At 36.7% G+C, this 25885-nt stretch overlaps 3 protein-coding genes across 4 annotated transcripts; 2 read left to right on the top strand and 1 right to left on the bottom strand.

Moving 5' to 3' along the window:
• Nucleotides 1-578: 578 nt before the first annotated feature.
• Nucleotides 579-2370, top strand: LOC122085909 (dof zinc finger protein DOF3.2-like). Its single transcript, XM_042654518.1, has 3 exons — nucleotides 579-597; nucleotides 683-791; nucleotides 1320-2370. Exons 2-3 carry the CDS (start codon nucleotides 765-767, stop codon nucleotides 2211-2213), a joined length of 921 nt encoding a protein of 306 aa, XP_042510452.1. The 5' UTR covers nucleotides 579-597; nucleotides 683-764; the 3' UTR covers nucleotides 2214-2370.
• Nucleotides 2371-12526: 10156 nt separating this feature from the next.
• LOC122085382 (putative GPI-anchored protein pfl2) lies at nucleotides 12527-20370 on the top strand. 2 transcript variants are annotated; one of them, XM_042653775.1, is made up of 8 exons: nucleotides 12527-12763; nucleotides 16970-17125; nucleotides 17222-17488; nucleotides 17971-18005; nucleotides 18080-18172; nucleotides 18489-18651; nucleotides 18735-19399; nucleotides 19496-20370. In XM_042653775.1, the coding sequence occupies exons 1-8, from the start codon at nucleotides 12649-12651 to the stop codon at nucleotides 19994-19996; spliced, it is 1995 nt and encodes a 664-aa protein (XP_042509709.1). In that variant the 5' UTR covers nucleotides 12527-12648; the 3' UTR covers nucleotides 19997-20370. The 2 variants fall into 2 exon arrangements, with proteins under 2 accessions (XP_042509709.1, XP_042509708.1); XM_042653774.1 differs by having other exon boundaries at nucleotides 12527-12769.
• Nucleotides 20371-22014: 1644 nt separating this feature from the next.
• On the bottom strand, nucleotides 22015-24399 carry LOC122085848 (40S ribosomal protein S23). Its single transcript, XM_042654444.1, has 4 exons — nucleotides 24274-24399; nucleotides 22691-22846; nucleotides 22487-22613; nucleotides 22015-22382 (listed from the first exon to the last, which is right to left on the bottom strand). Exons 1-4 carry the CDS (start codon nucleotides 24276-24278, stop codon nucleotides 22242-22244), a joined length of 429 nt encoding a protein of 142 aa, XP_042510378.1. The 5' UTR covers nucleotides 24279-24399; the 3' UTR covers nucleotides 22015-22241.
• Between the last annotated feature and the right edge of the window lie 1486 nt (nucleotides 24400-25885).

Here is a 25885-nt window from a genome sequence, read left to right as displayed (position 1 = left end):
ATTAAAGATGTATCTCATTTTTTTTCAAACAAAAAGTGAAAAAAAAAAATACTCTAGAAAAGAGCATTGAAGGAACGACAAAACGTAATTCTGTCATTTCAGTTCGTTCAACAAAAAAAAATTAATCTTTTGATACATAAACTAAAATTTCCATTATTGATATGAAACATCGTTTACCAAACGCAATCTAAAATGGGTCATAATGTTTTGGTTGTAACTGGTTTCTTATGGGTGTATCGAACCCATCAATCCCAAATCGGTGTACAGTACAAGAAATCGTACGGACATATGGTATACTTGTCAAAGAAATCGGTATCCTGTAGGGTAAAACAATCCCAAACCCGATCCAGCCGATAACCGATACCTCAAACAATGCCCGCGAGTATTCGAATGCCAACTCGCGAGATCTTGGGCGATGAATTCGTTGGAGGAGTGGGGTCCACCTGCGTTTTCCCCATTCTCGTTCGGGCCCACGCTTCTTCATGAATCCGTTGCAAGATCGACTCGAAATTTCCATGCTTTCTCTGCGTGCAAGCCAAACACATCGATCATCCCGTACGGAAAGTAATCATTTTCTCTCTCTCTCTCTCTCTCTACCTGTATATGTACAGAGTCTGTGCTTTCGTTGCTTTATTTATCAAGGATCTTCTTCACCCTTCACAATTTGCATCACTCACACATTCTCTCTCTTTCTCTCTCTTCATCTCTCGCTCCGTCTGTGTGCGTCAATCACAGATTCAGAGCAGGTTTGCACTCTTGCATGGATGGATCCTTCAAACGCTTCACAGCAGGTAAGGAGAAAGAGCTAAAATCACCACAAATTGTTTCCTTGGGTCACTCAGCTTCACTATTTTTGTTTTTCAATTTCATCTTCTTCCATTTCCGCTTTATTTGATTTAAAGTTAACAAAACAACAATCAATGAGAACTAGACCTCTTAACGGCTTTTGGATTATGTTGAAAAGCCATAAAGAAGGAAGGTCATGATGAAGAGTTCTATTATGAAAACTAGTCTTTCTGGGTTTTGGTTATTTCTCTGAATGCCTTTACTTTTGAGTCTCTTTCAAGACTATGGTATAATTCTGAAGAAACTCGAAAATAAAACAATTATGAGTAATAGATTTGAATTCAAAAGAATTCTTTCTAGAAAACTCTAAATTAGTAAAGTGAAGAACTTGTGAACTAAATCCAGTTCTTACTCTGAAAAATCATGGAACCCGTATCCATAAATTGATGTTTTCTAAATTGGAATGTGATTTGTGAAGCTTGAATTCCATTGAAGACAGTTTTTCCTTACTGGGTTTCTCAAATTTGTTGCAGGCCATGTCTAGCCAGTCAATCGAAGATGTGTTGGGTTGCCCAAAACCACAGCAGGAGAGGAGACTCAGGCCACAACCAGAACACGCATTAAAGTGCCCTAGATGTGACTCCAGCAATACCAAGTTCTGTTACTACAACAATTACAGTCTCTCACAGCCTAGGTACTTCTGTAAGGCATGTAGAAGATATTGGACCAAAGGAGGATCACTGAGAAATGTTCCAGTGGGTGGAGGTTGCAGGAAGAACAAGAGATCTTCATCATCATCATCATCAAAACGGATGACTACACAAGACCAATCTCTCACTGCAACAAACTCTAATAACCCAATCCATACCCTCCCACCCTTTGCTTATGACTCCAATGACCTCAGCCTTGCCTTTGCTAGGCTTCAGAAACAACCCACCAGGCAGTTAGGCCTTGATGACCATGAGAATTCTCTTTTGGGAAACCCTAATAATGCCAACCACTGTGACATCCTTGGAAACCCTGATACCACCACCACCACCACTACAGGTCCTGGTTTTCTTGATGCTCTTAGGAGTGGGTTTCTTGATACTTCCTTAAATGGGTTTCATCATAATTACTACTATGGGTTTGGGAATGGAAACCTGGGAGACTTAGAAGGTGGCGGTGCCGCCAGCTGCGGAGGCGGTGGTAGTGTCGGTGGTGGTGAGATGGTGTTCCCTTATGAGGAAACAGCAACAACTGCAACAGTAACAACGATCAAACAAGAGTATCACAGAGGTAAAGATGGAGAGAATAGAATTTTGTTTGGGTTTCCATGGCAGGTTAATGGAGATGGAAACATGGGTGGTGTGGACTCAGGAAGAGAAAGCTGGAATGGATTTGGGTCTTCTTGGCATGGACTTGTTAACAGTACTCCTCTGATGTAGTATCTAGTTCTTCTTCATGGTCTCATGAATGAAGTGTCTTGTGCTCTCTTACTATAATCTCTTTTTTCTTTTTTGGGTTCTTCTTTTTGTTCTTTTTTGTTCTTTGTCTCTGTTGTAATGACTGATATACTAATGGATTCTCTGATTTGTTTTCTAACCAGTAACCAAGTAAAAAATATATGATTCAGAGCTAGAGACTAATGGGTTCTCATTAATATCTATATAAGGAAAGAGTACTGTGAAGGAGAGAAGGAGAGAAGGAGAGAAGGAGAGAATGAGAGATTGAGACAGTGATGTTTCATGGCTAAGAGCTCAGTCCAAGAATAGGCAAAGGGTAACCTTGGTTGCAGGGTTTCCAAGATGCTCTCTTTCATGATTGACTCTTATTTTGAGAAAGATACAGAATGAAGTATAAAAATGATTATTCTAATTAAGGTCAATAATTTAAGGATGATGGCTTGATATGAATCTGCTCAGCTTCCTTTGTTTACTTTCTCCCATGAATGTGTAAGAATTTCAGTGAAGCATATATAGTATAGGTGACCACATCTAAGTTAGATTTGGGCGTGAGAGATTGCTCAGTATATTAAGCCTAGTAGCTATATAAATATAAGCACTGATCAGTACTGTGTTACAGAATTTCAAATTTCAAGACTTAGAAGTGTGTTTTTTTATTTAAATATATAGTAGCATAGTAGCATGCGCTGTGTTACTGTGTAGGCTAAACTGCTAAGCACTACCAATGGACAGCATTGGTAGAAGATTTTTCTTCTGTAGAATTGGATTCTTTGGTGCTTTCTTTGATATATAGTAGAATAGTTTCACACCACTTGGTCTTTATTTGATTTATTTTTATGGGAGAGAGTTTCACACAACGCCAGTGAGGGGAATCAGCTGCCATGCCACATCAAATCATCAATAGTGACGAGGAGAGAAGGAAAAAAAAAAAATCATGTGAGAGAGTGATAGTATGATGATGTCACGGGAAATTAAGGATTAGTGTTCGCTGGTTGCTCATTTACCATGTATCTTCCTGAGTAGTAGAGATTAACTTGATATAAAACAAGTTCAAATTTGAAGATGATACCAACCATGCATGGATTTTTCCCCATTTGCAGTTCTATAAATTATTTGGAAAAAAAAAACCTTTAAAGTTCCATTAAAATGGTATATATATGAAAATAATTTCAGAAAAACAGTTCGATAATTAGCTGAGGCAAGGTGACGGATATAATGGTCAATGAAAAATCTAAATTTGAAAAGGAAATTTATTTAAGTAATTTGGCTTTATATAACGAAGTACACATACCCCCTTTTTCTTCTCTTGGCTTCCAAACATAGTTTTAATTATAAAAGGGTGTCCAAAATTGATCTTCAAAATTCATACTGTCCTAGCTTCCCAAATATAGTGAGGTCCGTCTAACCACCCCCCCTACCCCCCCCCCCAAAAAAAAAAACAGTTTCTCTTGCAAAATACGAAGTGGGTTTGGTCACCCTTTTTTTTTTTTTTTTTTTAACTAACGACGGGTATCTAGATCATCAACCTGACTAGTCCCGTAGGCCCATATTGACCCCACAAACTACATGGACCGTGTTTCGTCATCTCATCATTTGCTAAGGTTGAAAAAATTAATAGTTGTTAAGAATAGCTCAAACCATTGATTGGCCATAGAAAGCTTTTAGAGAATACAGACTCACAGACCAGCCAAATTACTAAAACAAATCCACACTTTGGCAAAACATTCCAATAGTCGATTTGTTGCAAAAAGGTAGAATTATACTTTTAAGCATTATCTGTATATATTATTTCTCTCTCTATCTCTCTCCTTCTTTTTTTTTTTTCTACATATATTAACCCATAACATATACTTTGAATTGGCCTTCTTCATTAATTTTTTTTCATCTCCTATAATCATGCTTAAATCCAAGAGAAAGGAAAATTCATTAGATCAATTAGCTATGCCAATTGGGATGGCAATAAGGAGTGTTAGGGACGAGTATCACCAATATTATTATATCTAGCCTCTTAATATTTTGCCACCCTTCTAGATGTTAAAATTTTAAATTAACTATGAATATTTAGAAATAAAATTTAAATGTAGATAATTGTATATTTCTACAAGGTCTGATGATTCTATTTTTTTTTTTAATAATTATGTTATTGGTCTTTTTTTTTTTTTTTTTCCAAAATATTATGTGTATCAATGAGATTGAAGTTTACCCATTGATATTAATTTTATGAATAAAGAGTATTCCAATTAAAAAATATTTTTAAGTTAGTAGTTTCTCATTCAAGTGGTTTTGCTAAGAGGGTTTTGTTCCAAGAGTTGAACTCTGTAAAGCCCAGGTGGGACGATAGGGTGCCACCCTTCAGTATTATTCAAATCAATAAGTTGGTGAGCGTAGTTGTTTAAGTTGGGTGGTTGGTCCAATTTAATTAAATGGAGGAAGGGGTGGTCAAATTAAATTAAAGAACCTCCATTAAGATGAGTAATGAATCGTTGTGTTAAGTTACAACGATAAGAATCTCCATTCAATATACAAATCTATATTTGAATGCAAAAAATAAATTAAAATAAACAAATATTATTGTGAACAATCTCTCTCTCTCTCTCTCTCTCTCCAATTACATTTACTACATTTAACTGTTCATTCAATCTTGCATCGCCCATAACCTGGTATTCATTTAATGGGCTGAGCTCCTTTCATGATTTTTTTTTTGATAGTTAAGCTTTGCATGATTTCATGTGTGGAGATAAAATGAAAATGACCGAGTTTTGAATGGATTTTCATTCACTGCAGGGCTTGAGATGCGTTTGAAGTGTATTGAGAGGATATTTTAAGAATGTAGTAAAATCTTATAGGGATTTGTGAACTCTAAGATGGTGGATGAATCCACTCCATGGGTTTATTAAAATTTGTTCCTAAATGAAATAATCAAACATCAGTATATATAAATAATCGCAATCTCTCTCTCTCTTCAACTACATTGGTCATTATGAATGAAATGACTAGTGCTACCTATTGTAACTTTCAATTATAACCCAAGGTCATAGCTTTGTTGGCAAGGATCAATGCTTTACAAGATACAAATCATGAGTTCAATTCTTCTTGAGATCTATGATTGGAAATATGTTTATCAAACTCGCATCTTTATTTAATATTTACAGGAAAAAAGAACCCTATCAACTTGTGTGGCAGCATGCCCAGACATATGGACGGGCAGGGTTCTCGCGCCCATATTTAAATTATTTTATTATTTATGATTATTAATGGGCTATGATCTTCCTACATATTCACCTACAATGGTTCTCAACTAGGGGTAGAATTGAACATTCCATTCGGACATCATACTATACCTTCTTATGAGTATAGATTCCAAGATACCATGGTTTAAGATCTCGGCGAAATCTCGCTAACATCTATCTTTTTGAAAAAGGCGAGACGAGATGTATGGCAAGTTATAATTGTACAATAACTCAATTGAGATCTCGTCTCTCTCTAATTTTTTGAAGAATAAACACTAAGGAGCAAAGATTTTGTGCTTTTGCTTGAGGATCTCCATTCCTACTCTCATTGAAGCTTAAAGAGTAGAATTACCTCATCATCCACATTTAGAGTTACTTTAATTTTCAATGTATGTGAATGTGACTCATCAGTCATCAATGTTAATTGTTAAATATGAAGTAATTATCTATGATGTCTTTTAAATTCTTATAATTATGTTGTGTCATGTGTTGATTATGGAATGTATATTGTGGAATAGAGCTAATTGGCCTACGGTCCAAAGAGCTAGAGACTACTTACATAGGGTACGAAGTCAAAGTATCACCACCGAGCCGACCGGGAAAAAAATACATGATCTCGGCGAGATCTTACCAGATCTCTCTTTTTTGGATCAGCAAGAGAGGGGGGCAATAGCGAGATCTTAAACCTTGCAAGATACAAGTGTGAGTACACATACAATGTGTGCATTGAACATGATCACATGGTAGTCTTGCATGTGTCATTACTGGTTGATGAGGACACGATTCTTAGTTAGTCAATTGGTCTCTTAATCTGAAGAGTCCTTATTATTGCGATTAAACATCATGAATTTTGGCACACCAATTGTTGATATCCACTTGACTATATGTCGGTATACTGAATTATAGTACAGCACGGAATCTATTGCCTTACTATGAATTATATCTAAGAGAGAGAATGTAATAATGTAAATATATGATTGGACAAGTAATGGTTTTATAAAGTGTTTAAATTAATGGTTTTAATTCAGCTACTTCCATTCCCAGCAATGAAGCTTGGCCTCTCCGACATTTTGCAAAATTCCATGAGATATTATCTCTCTCACAAACAATCTCCTTCCACCTTAAGACTGTAGAAGATTACCCAATTATGAACTTCATATATCATATGGCTTGTAACCTGGACACTATGACTATAATGTAACTATTTTAGATTAATAGAATTTCTGCTTATAAAATATATATATATATATATATATATTTGAATTGTTTTTAAAACTAATATTATTTTATTAAATGTTTTGGTCCAATTATTGACACATGATCTCTGGATAGTAATGTTTTATTTTGGTAGAAGCAGTAATATATTACTGCTATATAGTCCATCATATTATATTGTTTGGAGTAACTTGCAAATCTCTATTACTTTGGAGAGTTAAAGGTAATATCTTATTAAACATATATCATTATAGTAACCATTATTTAGATTAATGGATATTATAAAATATTTGAATAAGGTAAGATATCCAATGGGGTCCTACGTCTTCCCTCATTGTAGCAAACAAGGACATTTGCCTATGTAGGGAACTACCTATTTGGTCTTTATATGGGATTAAGAATCCCACATTTGTACAAACTTAATAGCACATATTAAGTAGGCAACCAATCATAATAATAAGGGACGAGACCTAACTATTTAGAAAAAGAAAAAAAATGTGAATTGACTACAGCTAGTGTTTGTACCTTTCATACTTCTTATCATTATATATAAGTAGTGATACATATATGTACTGTCTTCTATTTTTTGGTCCCGTTATGAGGTGGGGTGCTCCAAAGTCCAATCCATGTCTCAATTCTCAAGCCTCAATTGTATGAAAAAAAAAAGTTATCAAGTTTTCTTTAAGTCACAATGAAGGAGAATACTTTGAACATGGCTTTCGGATGGATAAAAGAGGAAATCACATAACATGAAGAAGATATTATCAACTTTATCCAATAAATGAGATATTTTAGAACCCTAAGGCTGCATTTGGTAGTCATTCAGTTCCAGAAATGACGTTTTGTGTCAAAAATGGAATTTTCAATTTTTGCGTCAAAATGTTGTTCTAAAACAAAAAGTGGTGTTTGGTGAACCTGTTTCAGGAACGATTACCTTAGTTTACATTTTTTTTGTATTTTGAATGAAATGGAAATGACGGAACAAGGTTTTGTCATACCATCATTTTGCGTTTCTAGCGTTTTTTTTTGCCTTTTTGTTCCAAAAAAAGGGAAAAACACCAAGTTGCCACCAAAATTTTTATTCCTTTTTTTAGCTCCCATAGAACGAAAAAACACCAAAAACATTTTTCTGAATGACTATCAAACTCAGCCTAAGATGGTGACTCAAGTAGGAGGCGGGGGGATGCATTTTTACCTTACAAAGGGCCATCAATCTTTGTCTTCTTTTTCCATCATATTATTGTACTAATCAATGTGGGAGCCATCATCTGGGTCATGTCATAGAAAATTCAAGCTTATTGTCATGAACAAGAGCTTTCACAAAATTAACATTAATGTTCATTGTTAATAAATAATCATGAGATGAGTGTTTCTATGAATATATGTGGCCAATGAGTTATGACCAAAAAAACAGTTATATGTGGATGTATGGTCTTGCCTCTTGGGAAAGTGTAGAGCTATAGAGGAGATTAACACCGAAATCTTAGTTGTAAAATTTTATTTCACGTAACGGTGTCAATTTGGGATTGGAATAAACTGACCTACTAAACCCTAAAAGGTTAGAACCAAATTGTTCTGTTAATAAATGAGGCAATTTTAGGAGTTGATTTTGGGATCGATTATTAAATGAGATGGAACGATTATGAGATAGATTTTTCCAATGGGTTCAGAATTGGAAGATCAATAAGAAATCGGTTAGAACAAGAATCGTTAGGATTCGTTTAAGTTGTATATTTTACTTATTAAGATTAGTTAATTGTTGATAGTTAAATTTATTTAAAAATCATTATAAAAAAAAAAAAATTTAAAACTTTTTTTTTTTGGGTCGAGGAAACACTTATATTTGAGTGTTTGAGACTCTGAGGGCCGAGAACTGTTGAGGGACCAGAAATGTTCTACTAGAAAAATAAGACCAAATCCTAATTTTGGGACTATTTAGTAGGGATTGGCCCCTTGGGACTGGAATCAAATTGTCCTATTTAACACCCTTAACTCAAGGGAGAGGGTTCTATATGAGCAAACAATTTAGGGAGCACACCAATGAGGAGTGACAAAATGGTTTTGTATAGATTAGAGAGAGAGAGAGAGAGAGAGAGAGAGAGAGATGGTGCTAATGTACCTAAGGGTGTCAAAAGGAATGGTTATGAAAATAGAGACAATTCTTACTAGTTTTAGTCCTAAGAGGTCAATCCCCGAACCGTCACATATATTAAATGGTCCCAAAATTAGGATTTAGTCATGTTTAATAATGGGATGGTCTGGGTTCTGATTATGATTCGCTGGTGGTTTTAGGCGCTCAAATGTCTCAAACACTTGCATATAAGTGTTTCTTTGACAAATAACTTTAGGCACCGTTGATAACGTTTATGCTGTTTCTTTGTCTAAAAATAATAGAAACGGCTTTTCACGTTTTTCAGAAACAAAAACGAATGTTTTGGTGTTTGATAAACTTGTTTCTTGAAATGTTTTTTGTAAACATAATGCTACTAAAAAACCCAATAGTATCATTGGATGCCCAAAAGGGAGAGAGGGTTCAGTTGCCTTTTTTAAAGTTTAAATAGTTGAGAGATTTATCGGGCACAACAACATTTTTTTTTTTTTTCTCTCAAATTCTTTTATAGAGACTTGTTTCGTTGAAGTCATTTCTAGAATTGTAAATATGCATAAATTTTTATTTATGTTTCTAGAAACAGGTGAAACGGAACAATTTTGGGCCCATTTGTTAACGTTTCAAGAAAAGCGTTTCTGCCGTTTCTGTGCCAAGAAACGACAGAAACGGAACAAAAAACATTTGACAAAACTGTTCCGTTTCACCAAATTACAGAAACAAAAATAGCAATTTATATCTATTTCTGGTTCAAGAAACAGAAACGATGATACGAGTAGAACTCATTTCGTCATTTCTGGAAATAGATTTGTGGACTTTTTTTTCCCCCAAACCCGACATTTTTTCCTCGACATTTGATGACGGTGCCTCTTGTTCTCTCTCTGCCTCTCTCTCTCTCTCTCTCTCGTTCAAATGACGCCATATCGCTGGTGAAATCTGCCTCTCACTCTCTCACTCAAACGACTCCCATTCTGCCTCTCTCTCTCTCGCTCAAACGATTCCATGGCTCCAGTGAACCTGGTCTCCAATCTCTCTTGCTGAAACATCTCCATTGCTCTTAAGTTGTAGCAGTAGCTCCAATGACTCTCTCTTGCTCAAACGATGCCATAATACTCTCTGGAACTCGGGATAGAGGATTTTGAGAATATCATTCGCCTTTCCTACACAAACCCTAGAAATTTTTTCCAAAAATTTGTGTGGAATATGCGAAGGTGGCGATCAAAATTTGTAGGGTTTTGTATGTCCATTTCGCTGGATACGATAGACTACAACTAATTTTGTAGAAATCGGAATGGCTGCTTCAAGATTAGTAAGGGGATTTCAATCCTTTTTTGGTTTTCATCATTGTGCATGACTGGATTCCTTTCTCAAGTATGATTCCGTTTAAAGTTATCTCTGAGCGCTTCATGCATTTCTCTTATGCTTCATTTTGCCGACTAGTTGCTTCACAGCAAAGAAGTTGTTATTTTGCTTTAATTTTTTATTTTTTTTTCCTTTTGTAGTTTAATGTCTATGAAATCAACTTCTATATGTGTGGTCATTGTGGGAATATTTGTTTGAAACTGTTGTGCACTGCTACTGGGTATGATGTATAAACTCATTGCTATCTCTTTCTCTTGTTGTTATCGAACACCATTGCCTGCTGGAAACGTTTCTAGAAACAGAGTTTATCAAACACCTTAAATTTCGTTTTTTTTTTCTTCTCAAAAACATAAATTTATGTTTCTGCCGTTTCTTGACATAGAAACGGCAGAAACATTATCAAACGGGCCCTTTATCAAATGCTTTTGGTTGTTTCTCCGTTTCTAGGAAGAAGAAAATGTAGAAACGACAAAAACGGAATATTGTTCAACGGTGCCTAAGTTTTTTTTCTATATAGTTATGGCATAACCCTTATATATTATAACTATTAAACATTAACTAGCCCTAAAAAAGCTATACAAAAAAATAGAAATATTAATAATAATAACAACTCTAAATAAGTATGTATCTTAAAAGGTCCTAGCAGTTCTCGTTTAGTCTATCTCTTATTGATCTTTCGCTTTTAAACCTATTGGGAAGCCCATCCTATAACCATATTCCATCTCATTTAATAACTAATCCCAAAGTGAGCTCCCATTAGGGACAGGTGTGTTTCGAGTTTTAGAAGGTCAATTCTAGGACAATTTCTGATTCCGATCCCAAATTAACACTCTTAAGTGTACCTTCCACGCCCGGCTTAGAGATTCTTGATTTTGTATGGCATTTGGGACCGGTCTCACTGATGGGAACATGAAATCAGACGAGTGTTACCAAGCAGAATTCCATTCCCAATCTATTCTTGCGGAACAGAAATCAATGGAATATGGCTAGTGCAATTTCTATTTATTGGTGCCTTCCCTTTTATTCAGTTAAACTAAATATGGATAGTGCAAGCAAGGGGAATCCAGGTACTAGTGGTGGAGGAAGCATTATTAGAAACAACAAGGGAAATGTTTTGACAATCTTTTCCAATTTTTTTACGGTGTGTACAAATTCAATGATGGAGATGAGGGCCCTTAGAGATGGCTTGGTATTGTATAAGGATTTGGGCCTCTCTAACTTTTATATTGATTCTGACTCCTCCTTGATTGTAATACTTATCTCTCAAAATCATATGCCTTGTGGAGCTGCTGGTATTGGTTTCAAGAAGTAATCAACCTCTACGATTCCCTAAGAGCTCATATCTCTTTTTCATTTTGGGAAAGCAATCGCGCAGCGGATTGGTTAGTTAACTTTGCAAGTGAATCTACTATAAATTCGGCTTTTTATGGTGATAATGCTCTCACATCTAATATTAGTTATATCATTCAGGAGGATAAAGCGGGATTACCAATCTTTAGAATGTAACTTTCAACTTTTGCAGGTTTTCTTTTGGATTTTATGAGTGTTAGAGTGATTTGTGTCTTTTTTTTTTTTTTCTAACGACGGATATCCAGGCCTTTGGTCTGACTAGTCCCACGGGCCCATACTGACCCCACAACCACATGAACAGAGTCATACCGGGGTTGAATGAGAACCATTCAACTTTCACTGAAACCAATGAAGGGCACTAAACACCCCCGTGTAAGTGATTTGTATCTCATGAGTTGGGATAAGGCGAGTTATGTTCTCCCCCCCTCTTTTGTTTCTCTTAACTTATTTAATAAAAATTTAGGGGTTCCATTGGTTCCCAAATAATATTCGGGTTAAAAAATAAAAATAAAAAGAATAATCAATAGAATATGGAATTGGGAGTGTTACCAATTGGGACTAAAAATATGGGCTAATAAATTTTCTTCTGTAATCTCTCATTGGCGAAGGTTTTACTCACCAATGTAATTCTTATTGAACAAGAGAAGGGCATTTCAGACCTTCAACAATAGGGAGTGAGAGTTCATGAAGACATAATAGCCCAATCACAAGATGAAATCACTAGTGGTGAACGGATTCTTCTTAGGGGCTGCGCATTTGCCAGGCAAAAGATCAGTCGCTATGCATCATTTTGCAACTAGGCCCGCTCAACTCAGCCCGGACAATGTAGGCCAGATCCAAGAAAATCCATTAGAAAAAGTGGGACTGGGCCTATACCTGGACCTGGGCTTTGGGCTCCCCACCGTGAAAGCCTTGAGATGGAAAAAAACAAAATTCCCGCTCATAGTGGCTAAGCAGTGACTTTCGTTCTAATCCGACTTCATTAATATTAATTAAACCGTCGGTTTTTTCAATTTCTTCTTCCTTAATCCTTTTTGGTTCCAAGAAGAGACTAACCTCTCAAACTTGAAATCTCGATTCCTCTAGTTCTTGTCTGATTACTGTTCTGGTTCATAAATTCGGAAGGATTCCGTTTCGATTTGTTTACTTAGCGATGGATGATAGTGAGAAGAGAGATCAGGAGACGGAGAGGTTTCACATCTTCGATGTTTCATTTGACGATGATTGCTTGATAGCTTCTCCTTCGGGGAGGACATTGAATCTGCAAGGTTCTAGTATGTCCCTTCATCTTCTTTTATTTCGTCTTGATTGGCTAGAGATTGGCTAGAGACAGTAACGATCTGACTCTAATTAGTGGGATGTGGTCTTTTTTGTTCTAATTGTATCTGTCTTTTCTTGTAGTATTTTGATTCAATGTTTTAGGGTTCGATGATTTCTTTTTTGTTCTTAGTTGTATTTAGATGATTTCTGCTACTCTACAATTATGATTTAGATTTGACTCTGTAGTTGGAGTTGCAGTTCTTTCGTTGATTCATTGCGAAAGGTATTTTTCTTTGTAATTTCGTAGACTAGAAGTCTGGCTTATATGAAATGGTGTTTGCTAAGAGTAGATGAAAAATCAGATTTCTTCCTTTGAAGATGAAAGATGGTTACTTTTGTGAATTTTGGCTTCCTGCAACTGCACATGCAGAGGCTTTTAAAATTTTGCAACCACTTGTTTAACTAGCGAAAAAGTCACGCCTAAATGCATTTGGGTGTGGAAAATAGGTTTATAGGTTGAGAAGAGAGAGTTTTCCCGTAGATAATGGAGTTGGTAATCTGCAATGAGAGTTCCTGGAAACTCGTACCACCAGACAGGTAGGTTCGTTTTTGGAAAGTACAAGTTTTGGAAATTTCATTTATGATGCCATTTTTTTCTTTCTTTTCAACTCTAGTATTGACATTTCAGCTTTCCCAACGAAACACTGAAATCTACCATTCTGATTCTCAGCGAGAGTGAATTTGTATAAGATTTGATCAAATTTTTTTTGTTGGAGGTAAAAGTACTTTCAATAAATCCAACCTTGAACCTCATACATTGAATGTCAAGCCAATGAATGGGTATGTTGGTTTTGCCTCGTTGCCACTCGTCATGTGACAAATTTCAGAGCTTAGGTTTCTGCTAAATGGCGAAACACATTGTTTATATTGGAAAAAAGAGATTAAAAAAATAAGAAAATTCAAGGATTTCATCTGTAGGTTGAAAATTTTGATGGCTCCATACATGTGGCTAGTCCTAAGGGTTGCCTATTAGTTGGATGGGATAAAGATTATGTGTCATCATTCCATGTGAATACCCCTGTTTCTTGCTATGAAGATTGCAGTGGCAGAACAGAATACATTTTATACAGCTGTAAAATCACGCAAAAGCCGGTTGGATTGGAAGAGCAAGCTTCTTCTTTTCAGGCTTCAAGTCTTGTTGTCTTTCTTTCGGTATCCTTAGGTTGTTCCGTGGCCTCTTAGCAAACTCAAATGCCCCGAGAATGAGCTGAAATAATCTAGAGGGGGGGTGAATAGGTTATGCTAATGGAAATTTAATCTTTTTGATTACTATGAATCCCATGTGTGATTGCAAAATATAAAATGCGAAATAGATAATATTCACAACCACACAAGACCAAGATTTATAGTGGTTCGACTCAACCTGAGTCTAGTCCACTCCTTACAAGATCCTCTTGTAAGGTATTCCACTAGCTCTTCCCTTTCAGTACAGTAGGTAGGGAGGAAAACCTTTACACAATCTTTTAAGGATAAGAAAATCCGTACAATCCCCTTTACAGATAGAGAGGTACCTTACAATCTCCGTTAAGGTAGAGAGGCACCTTACAATCTCCTTTAAGGTAGAGATGCACCTTACAATCTCTTTTAAGGTAGAGAGACACCTTATAATCTTTTAGGGATAAGAGAATCCTTTACACAAGCCTAAGTACAGTCTAGACTTAATGTAAAAACAAAAGATTAGAGCAATGGAATAAATAGAGTGTTATCTCTTGTGTGGTGCAAATGATGTCTGCAATGAGGAGATGATAATAGCACCTTTATGTAAGTTTTCACTAAGTCTTGACTTGCCCAATGAAAGTGTGGAAGACTTGTAGAGAGACTTGAGTTCCTCTTGAATGGAAACTTGAACTCAAGAGATGGTATAGACCAATTTTCACTTCTAATGCTCAAATAATACTCTTTCAATGTTAGGATTAATTCTTAATTAATGAGTAGCATTAAAGGTATTTATAAGTGAGGTTGGGTGGTCATTTTAGGCAGTAAATCAGGGTCTAACGGTCATATTCTGGGTCCATTGGTCGACCGCCATTGGTAGCCGGTCGACCGTCAAGACCCGTTGGGGAAAAATAGCTGTTGGAGCTCATCCAGGCATGCACCGGTCGATCGGGAGTTTCATCCGGTTGACCACCCTAGGCTCGGACAGTGCCGGTTGACCGGCCGGTCAACCACCTGCAGCTCTGTCTAGATTTTGACTTATTGCTGTCATACTGACCAGTAGTCAGTGTTTCCGCCGTAACTTTCCAGTCCGTACTCTGATTGACCCGATTCTAGTTGCGTTGGAACCATGACTCGATTTTCTACAACTTTCATGAATGGTCCATCCCCTGATACTGACTTTAAGATTACCCAAAATACCCTTGAGTCAGGTCAATGTGGTTTTCACCAAATTTTACTAGAACATATTTTTCTTAATATGTTCCATGTCACTTAGGGACTTTCATACGTAGTCAATGTCCTAAGGTCATTCCAGTATGGTGCAATGCAAATGCATGAGGTGCGTGCACGTCATTTTGGAAGGTTACATATTACATATAAAAAACTATTCTATCCTAGTGATCTTCATCTTCACTTAAAACTTCCATCTTTGACACTTCATCTTCTTTTTTTCTTGTTTGCAATTCCATGTCTTTGAGCTTCATGTCTTGACTTCTCGAAGTTTGATATCACTTGATACCTTCTTCAAGCATTGATACCGACTTGTTGATACTCCTCATTTGATGACTTCAATCTTCATTTCTTCCTTTCATTCATCCAATTCGATCTTTGATATAAAGTCTCTACAAAATAATACTTGAAGTTGTGAAATACCTTCAAATGTTTGTTTTCATCAAAACCAACTATAGGAGTGTGGGTATATCCCTAACATGAGCCAACAAATGAACCTACGATGGAAGGGTCAGTCGATCCTACGTTTTCAACCAACCCCTCAGTAAAGGCCTGCCATAAGCAAGCACGAAAATGGCTGCAGTGCTTCCAGTTTTTACTATCTATTGGTGTGTTATTGTAGTAATTAAAGGGATGAATTGAATGGTCCAAGATACCATGTTGGGGAATGTTGCATTGTATCATTTTTCTTGTAACTACTGATAGAGCAGTAATACTATAGCCATATAAAGTAGTCAAGTGCTGTTGAGTATTTCAACAACATATTAAATGCATGAGAGTATGATCCAAAAGGTAATGATACATAAAAGTTCCTAGTGTTACATTTCTTAGAATTCTACATTTAATTCATGCAAATGTTGCATGTTTACCTCTCATGTGGTCACTTGACACAATTCAGTCTGCATCAATTTACCTCTCCTGGATGTTGAATGTGGAGCAGAAAGATTAAAACTAGCAGGTTTATATATCATTTGGCCAGCAAAGGCACCTGATCTGTTTGAGAGTGCAATTAATGACGGAACTTATGGACAAAGTTATCTGTTGTTGGTAATTGAATACTTGCAAGAATTTATTCCCCTTAAAAAAGGATAAGAAAAAAAAAAGGTAAGGAATGATCATATCAGAGCCTATTTGGGAGTAGCTTCAATACCTGACAAGCAATGATAAAGTCGTTTGGGGAGTCATGGCCATTTTCAACGAAGGCATTGGGAAGCTCTAGTATGGGGGAGTGATTTGGTTCAAATTGAAGGAACTAAAAGAGCTAGGGTCAGACCTAAAATGACCCTAGGAGAAGTCGTGGGGAAACTAGGAAAGACATGCATACCTTAGGCCTTGTATCAAGTATGACCTCGAATAGAGTTGGTATAAGGCTGAGTTGTTGTTGTTGTTATGTTATAAAATGGTTGTTGTGGTTTTTGGTTTAATAATTCGAGATGCAATAAAGGTTGTTTGATATGCACCCAAGCTATTGCTTAATAGTCCAACATTGAAGCTTAATTTCACATATGGTTCTTGTGGGAATATGACATGAGATGGATCTTTCCCTAAGGCTGGGAAATCCTTACCTGAGCTCAAACATATGAATATATCGAACAGTTTGATACCATGGTGGACATGACGATCAAACTCATCTTAGAACTACTAATTCACTTTTTGGTGTTTGTTTTCATATTTCTTTGCCATCCTTAATGGAATTTTCCTTTGTCTGTCCTTAATCAACTTGCCCTGAAATAAAATTTCCCATGAACCCAATTTGATGGGGCTCACAGAAAATCAAAAGGAGAATGATGCAGCATATTCGATTAGGCAAGAGGATCAGACACCTGTGTCATCTGAATCTTTGGAACTTGAAACAATAAGAGAGGTTAACAAGTGTAACATGCGCAAAAGTATTGCCTGGGATAGTGCTTTCTTCACGAGTGCTGGTATGCATTTTTAACTTCTTCTACTTCAATGTGATCTCGTTTAATGATAGTCTAGTTCCTTGTCATGACTGATTAGCATATCTTTTTCTTGCTCAGGTGTTCTTGATCCTGAAGAGTTGATTATCATAAATAAAGGATTCAGGAAAGCTGTAGTACCTCTATTACCTGGGATTCAAGAAGATGTACAGAGATCTACGGAGTCCAACTCTACATTTGAGAGTGATTCTTTTACATTGGAAAGCATTGAGATTGATTTGTTTGAAGATATAAGAGCTTCAATTCAAAAATCTAGTAAATCTTCCAATGTGAAATCTTCTAGTAGCAACTCAGGACCAGGAGAACGAAGAACCCAAAGTCTTTTCTGTAAGTATTCTACTACTTTGGTAATTGTGTTTAAACAACGGAAGAAAGCATTCTCCTCAATTTGTGTTTGTGGCAAACATAATTTCGTAAAGGAGATCTTCAGGTTTGAAGCTATTGTGCATGGCTGCTCGATAATCAGATGCATCTGATCATACACTGGGGATACTGTGCCCTGTATTTTGTGTCTGCCTAAAACCAATTTGAAGATTAAAATATCATATTAGTAGGATTATCTGATCAGATCCATTATTGGTCTAAATTCAAAGTAGGATCTGTCACTGTGAATGTCTGATCACAATCTGCATGCATATCATGTGTGTCAAATCTGCTTGTAGACATGCAAGAAATTCATTTTGTGTAATAATGTTTGCTAAAATATTGTATGTTGGTTGGGGTTTATTTAGTGGAGCATGTATTGCACATTCCTATTGAATCAGTTTCCTTGTATAGTGACTCTCAATAACAGTGATCCTTCTTTTCAGCTTCAAAGAGGGTTGGGCTTCCTTCTGAAAATATGGTAAGTTTCGAATATGTTTTAGTGTTTTAATATTTCTTGAAGGGAACCTGAAGCTATTACTATTATAATCTCAGACGAAGCCCATAGCTGCTTCCAAGAGGCAAACTGTTGGCATTCAAAGCTTGGGAAATACCCCAAAGAAGGCTTCTGTACGTCCACATGTGCAGGCAAGTAAATGGAGTATTTTGTTTTCTTTCTAGTCTACCATGCATGTGGCTTACCTATGATTGATATGGGTCAGGCTTCCAATCTTTGTTTAGCCACAATATTGGCTCATTTTTTTCAAGATTTTTCTTTGTACTTTTCAACGTCCACATGGAGGAGTGCACGTCAGTTCGTGGGTTTTGTGGGCCAGCATTACTCAGGTGAAGTTGGCCTGCTACCAATCAAAGAGGTGCTCAGAAAAGGGGCATTGCTTAGGGCAAAATTCTTGAATACAGATATTCTTTGACTGACTTCCTTTAACTTTTTGATTAAATAAAGCCTGCTTCTAAAACTGGAAAGCCAAGTTCATCATCCCTCAAGCCACCCACGATACTAGGCAGGGATGTACCCATCTCAGCTGCTCCAGCTGCTCCAACGAAAAGGACTTCTTCGGGTGCCAACCGTATCAAAATAGAACATAACACCACAAAAGCTGCATCTGGTAATTGAGATGGACTTCTCTTGCATGATCAAAAGCTGTTTATTTCAATTCCTAAGTGCTTCATTCAACTTTGATAAATGCAGGTAAGGGTGGCACTGATGTGTGTTCCAAGAAACCTAAATCGGGTGATTCTAGCAGTGTTTCCCCTAGGTCTTCACCATCCCCAAAATCTTCCTTTTCAGTTTCTCCTTCTGTTTCCTCGGTTAACAGATCTGGAAGCACTTCATCTGACTCTAGGGGTAAATCTCCTGCAAACCCCTGGAGGAACAAAACCAGTTCTAAAAATGTTAATCCAGCTCCCTTTGGTTCAACCCGCATTGACCCCAAGAGAATCTCATCAAGAAATAAAGCTGATTCTGGTAACTCTGGTCCCTCTGCACACCTATTGTCTATGTCAAAGCATTATTCAAGCATATCACCAGCTAGTTCTATTGATGGTTGGTCTTCAGAATCATCTTCATCTTCTACAGTCAACCAGAGGTCTAATTATTCGAAAACTATTAAGTCACCTCGCAGTGGGTTCTCTGTAGACAATGATGCTCCTCAGGCATTGGATCCGCAGACGCATCCACATAATTGGGCCAGTTCTGGACGTGGAAGTGATGGAACAGAGTTGAGGAGTGAATGTGAAATGAAATTGCCTATGGACAACAATGCTCTTTCTCATTTGGCTTCCACAAATGTTCCTAGGAGCATTAAGCCCTCAGGCCTTCGAATGCCATCGCCGAAGATTGGATTTTTTGATGCGGTTAGTTTGGTTATTCAGGTGTATATATTTCAATTTTTTCCTTCTCATTTTAGTTATTTCCTTTGGGGCCTTACATTAGGGTGAACTGATTTTCAGGAGAAAACTGCACTAAGCAGTCCCAGGGGAGGAGTAAGAAGCAGTTCACCTAAAGATGGAGCCGGAATCATTTGCCTTAATGGGAGTTCCATTAAAACCAAACCTGGTAAAACACAACCTGCAAGAACTGTGACCGGAAGTGGGAAAATGAAATCTGAATCTGAGCACACTAGAGTGCTGTGTCCTACATCAGATGTAAAACCTAATTTTGCAAACCTCCATGAACAAGCAAATGCTTCACCCAAGGTACCTGATGATGCAGTGAAATGTGGCAGTGGTGCAAATGCAGAAGTCAATGGTGGTCTCGATGCATCGAAGAATAATATAGTTGCAAAAAGTGAGGGGCGGGTCTTTTCAAGAGCTATCAAGACTAGTCCCTCAAAAGAAGTTAGGCCTTATATATCTAGTGAAAAGGAAAATTATTTTGGAATTGAAGATCAGGTTGGCAGTCTCATCAGATCTGTTGGAGTTATAGATCTCAACCCGGATGTGCTGAATTGAATTATGAAGAAGTCCTCTCTTCATCAGTTTGATGTCAACAATCCAGATTCTAGTGTTCTAGATTTATCTTCTTTTTTATCTTCTTTCGAGTCCCCGGAACCTCTTAGGTCAATGATTCCTTTCACTGTGAAGGGGTTTTTTTTCTTCTTTTGCAATAGCAGTGTGTTTGTTTGCGTTTACAGAAGATTCAGCCATGCTGGTGCTAGTTGAGAAGAAATGCTGAGAGAACAACTGAATTATTATTTGTTCATCAGCTTGTGAGCAGTTGGTATTTCTTCAAGGCATGTGAACTTGGATGTAACTAGCTACTGCTTTATTTGCCACTTGAACTCATCTTAGTTAATAAATTTATGAAATATTTGATTCAAAACTCACCTTCTGTATTATCATTTGTAAATATAATGATTTTACTTAGCTTATTACCACGTTAAATTGATTGTTCAAATTAGATTGTCTTTGCTAATTGGAAACAGCATTTTGATATGTAAGGCTCCATCCATTTCGACATAAAAAAAGTTTGGAAGTAGAAAAGGTAGGGGAAGTATTTTACTCCCCTACATTATTTTAAATAGGATGCCTAACCGTATAGATGTTATTTCCTATGCAACAAATTCTGTAATCAAATATTTTCTGTTCATTTTACCCGCCAATTTTATGTCGAAACAAAGGGTGCCTCATCTCTTGAGGGTAAGGGTGTCAATTTGATACCGATACTGAAATCGATCATTTAAAACCATACCAAAACGAACCAAAGGAATTTCGGTCCGGTTATGGCATGGGAAAACAGAATCTTTTTCAATTCGATATTGGTATTGACCATTTGGTATACCAAACCGAATACCGACACTTCTTGAGAAACTGCCAAAAAATCAAAACTTTTTTTTTTTTTGGTAGAAACCAAAAGGCTCAAAACCAGAATTCAGAAACGGAGAAACCCAAAGTTAATTTTTTTATTTTTACTTTTGGGGGATAGAATCCGTTTAAAGTGAGTTAAATTAAAACCGTTTGTATACCGAAACCGAGCCATACCAAAACCATACCTAGTTGATTCAGTATCGATATTGCAAACTTGAAAATGTTAACAGTATGATACGGTATCACTACCTAGTATTAAATTTTGGTACTGTACCAAAACGGGATCCGAATACCAAAAACCATACCAACTGACATCCCTACTCGAGCGGACACAAAGGAGTAGCAAAGAAACAATAACTGGATTAGGGCTAAAAAATGTACCAATATTGAGCCATGGTCGATAAAAAGCAAAATAGAAAGGGCATAACAATCCAACCTAAAAGCTTTAAATTCTAGTAAAGCAACCTGAAGGGATGAAAATGCTTACTGTTTTCATTTATGGATGTTTTGGCTCAGGACAGAGAAGCTATATAACCTCTACAAGTCCGCTGGTTCACTTGACAAGGATTAGTTAAATGGATTGGGAGTCTGCTACTTTTCTTGATACGGATAGGTTTCCACTGAGAGGATTGATTCTCTTGACATAGGTATTAGAGGATTGATTTTCTTGATATAGGGGTTAGGTAAGTATGCGGGTTTCCACTGATAGGCTCTCTGGAAGGTGTCCCTTATGACTAATGCCTCTATTTTAAGGGAAAGGAATGTTGCTGATACCATTCCATGCTAGAGCCTTGGCAAAAATGTCTTTTCGGCCACAGCAAGTAAAGATCGTCATGTTGGTCCAACGTTTGTCTGTTTCAATGCTGAGCAACCCCTTGGCTACCTTTCTTCTTGGCCTCTTTTCACATTGTGCAATTGGCATCGTCTTTTACCTGCATAAAAGAACCAATCCATAATCTAAACCAATAAAGAACAAGAAAAAGACCGCCCAAATAACCAGTTTTTGGTCTGAACCTTAACAGACTGATAGCATCATCCCATATCAGGTTCGGTGAGCCATATCGCCAACAAAGCTACGGAAATGCAAACCCTCCGAAAGTCACAGCTAATTTTGACATGGAGTGAGCTCCAAAGCAATAATGTTGTACTAAACTAGTACCATGGGAAAAAAATAAAACTTATACGAATTTGATTTAAGGGAACATAAACCAAGTAAACTGATCCATCTTTAGGTAAAACATAAACCTGAAAGTTAATATCAAAATGAGACTCTTGGATGCTGCAAAAATAGGTAACTAGACGTTCACAAAATTCACTCTTAACATGAGTTTCTAAAGCATTATCATCGATCAAATATTAAAAGAGGTGGCACTACAATTCCCCAGCTAAATTAAGACCTGGGCTTTTCCTTCTTCTCCTTGAAGAGAGCAAGAAGAGACACACCAGACACCTTGACAACCTTGAACCTGACTCCAGGAATATCTCCGACGGCATGGCCTTTACGTCCGAATCCTGCAATCAACACCTCATCCTGAGGTAGTTGCATTGCAATAAGTCAGATGTCAACAAGATAATTGAGAAGTCTTTAATAATTGTAAAGGATTCTTACGCCTGCCAGTTTTCAAGATAACTTACATTCTCTTCAATGTAGTTTAAGCAACCATCATTGGGCACAAAAGCTGCAATCTTCTTCCCATTCTTAATCAACTGAACACGAGCACATTTTCTGATGGCAGAGTTAGGTTGCTTGGCCTCAATACCACTGAGAAAGCAAATCCCATGTAAGTTTTTAGTTAAGATGATAAAGGTGACAAAGAGAGGGTTCTGCTTTTGTCTTACATTTTTTCAAGAACAATGCCCTTGGCGTGGGAAGACCCAGCAAATGGCTTCTTCCACTCATTACCAAGGTGAGATTTTTTATATGATTTGTCAGCCCATCTCTGCCTTCTACGGTGGGACTTCAGCTTGCGACCAGCTCCCATACCACGTGTCTTCCTATCAAAAAGTTGCATCTTGGTTTATAAAACATAATCTAGTTCATTGATAAAGACATGAAGCATTCTATTTAAGAATATGAAATATACTCAGCACAGAGTTCGCATTAGAGAAACAATTCAGATAACTATTAAAAAAAAATGCAAAAGTTAATTTCTTTCCAGTGATCCTTAACACATCCATAATTCTATGAAGCACATACTAACTTGTCATCTTCACCTTCGTCTAACCATTTTAATCTTAGTCACCAAGTTCCTATAAAAATGAATTACAATATCCACCGAGCTCCCTATCCACATCACTAAAAAGGATAAGAATATCCATAAGGTGTATCCACACTACCACTAGAGCGATTATTGGGCCTATCAAGGGACGTAGTTGGATGAAATAAACACAATTACTATTGACCCTAAGTGATCAACAATTCCCTATCTTATACTGTTACCACAGAGGGTGATGGTAAACAGTCACTGGGGTAGTCACAAAACCATCAAGACTTAGTATTATTAATGTTTCCAATGTCTTTAAGAACTTACCCCAAATATCATGCTTTGCCATCATCTCAGAACAGTATAAGTAAAAAAAGGTGAAGACACAAAAAATACGAAGGACACAAGAGAGACTTGGGCAATACCAACAATTATGACTTCATCAAACCTATTCTCCTAAACACTCCAAATCTGGGAATTAAGAGTACAGTAATAACAAAAAAATAAAAAAAAATAAATTGGTTTTCAAATTATCACAGTTCTTTCAGGACTGTCTTACTGTAAGGATTAAATTGAATCTTTAAAAAATGGGAAAGGCAGCCAGATGGATTCTTTTTCTTATACATCAATAAGCATCTTTCACCTAGACATTATATGCATACCCTCAGCTGATGAAATTTCTAAATTTTAAGGATCATCTACACCAGAAAATAATCATTTTCCTCATCGATTAGAAAGCAAATGTCCCACCCAATATATGATCTAACAAACCATAAAAGGATCCCTATTCCGGGGCAGTACAGCAAGTCCAATCATGATACATGAGGACAAGATCAACCCGAATGAATAACATGAATGACCAAAAAAAAAAAAAAAAAAATCCAATCCATGAATTTTAGAAACTCGAGTGGAGTTCCATGTATCATACCCATCCAAACACCACTAACCCAGAAAACCAACTAAAATTAAATTCCAAACTCAAGCATGGAAAATCAAACAATGTCGACTACAGAGATCAGCAAACAAGGATTTAAGTTTTTAAGAACCCTATTTGAATAAAAGAAACTATGGAAAAGCTACATCTCAGTTATATAATCCAATTGTTCGTCAAAGTAGAGGGTTTCGTATGCAAATTAACAAGAAGAAACATAAACAGCATGACGGAGACGCTAGAGTCAAGAAATCAGATAAAAAGTAATGGAATCCAAAGGTTCTTACCCCATGGTTGCCGAAAGCGGAGAGGTTCTTCGACTGAAACTAAGGCCTCCGCGAGCTCTGAGATACGAAGATGAGAGCAAGCCGCCTAATAAGAACCATAGCCCTAAAAATGAAATACCGCGTTATATATATATATCAGAGCCTACAACTTTTAAATCTAATTAAAAATAAATTTTAGTAGACACAAAGTACTACTCTCTTTACTGAATATTACAAATCTGTCCTTCAAGACTAGCCTCTGCCCTAATTTACCTGGCCTGGCTGGGCCTGGGCTGAGCCGGGCCTGGTTTTCTGCCACTAACTTCTCACTTCTTATACATCTCCCTAAGGCTTTGTTTGGTTGCAAGGGGAATGCAAATTTTTTATGTAAAGTGAAATTTTTTCCCAGAAAAAATAAAGTTAGATATTTGATTGCAATGGAAATATATTTTACATGCGAGAAAATTTTCACTTAACCATTGAAATTTTCCTTTTTATTTCCCCACCAAAATAGGAAGAAAAACAAAACCCCTACTCTTACGATTTCGATCTCTCTCATGCAACTCAGTTGTGTTTGTTTTGACAAAAAAACTTTGGGTTTGAACCAGATAAAGTATTATTGACCTATTGGGCTTGTTTTGATCACAAGACTTTTGGAATGGGCCTTCCAGTCGTTATCACTTGTGATCTATTACTATTTTCTTTGTGATCATCTTTTATATTATTTTAAATATTTATTTATACTGTATTCATTTGATAAATAGAATGAAATGGTTTATTTTGGTTAGTGATAGAACATAGTATCTGATGACATTTGGTTTGATTTGGTACAGACATTGAATGACCTAATTCACATAACCAATATAAATTTTGAGGAATTAGGTGGGTTATAGATTAAAAAGTACTCTCCCCCCCCCCTCTCCAATCTATTTTAAAAAGTTTGATTGGATTATTAGTTTCTTAAAATTTTACATATATTTTACATCAATTTTACAACCAACCAAATAACTGTGAAAAATTAATTTCACTTCACTTCAATTGCAACCAAATGACTCAAAAGGGGAAAAAAAAATTGCTTTACATCCCTCCCCTCCCCTCCCCTCCCCTCCCCATTTCCCTATTTCCCTGGCAACCTAGGGTTGTCAAAATTAGCCCACATTCAATAGGTCCAACCAAAATTGACTGATTGAAATTCGATGTGATAGGCTCATTAATTAATAATAGGGGCAACCCGATGACATGAAGTGGGCTGACGGTTGCAGACTGACCAAATATTGTGACTAATTGATAATTGACTGTTTATAGTCTGATTAGCCCCTTTTAAGAGATTATGGATTGGTAATTGATCAATCAAATGAAAATATGTCCATGCACTGTTAGCCTACGATATCAGATTACTTAGACAAGTGAAAATAATGAAGGGTATTAAGTCAGTGTAAAACGATTAGGCTTGATTGAAACGGATCATGCATAATCGGTTAACACACCTATGCTTGGGTACATAAGAACGGCTCCAAGCCAACTCTTTACTCCACTATGGCTTCCATGGATCCATGAAAAAAATCTAATATCAGAATAATTTTGATAGAAAAGCATTGTAAAAAGTCTCCACTCATACAAGCATGCTTCACGT

This window comes from Macadamia integrifolia, chromosome 8 (assembly GCF_013358625.1).
Source record: "Macadamia integrifolia cultivar HAES 741 chromosome 8, SCU_Mint_v3, whole genome shotgun sequence".
Classification (NCBI taxonomy): domain Eukaryota; kingdom Viridiplantae; phylum Streptophyta; class Magnoliopsida; order Proteales; family Proteaceae; genus Macadamia; species Macadamia integrifolia.
This window is presented reverse-complemented; position numbering and strand designations above follow the sequence as displayed.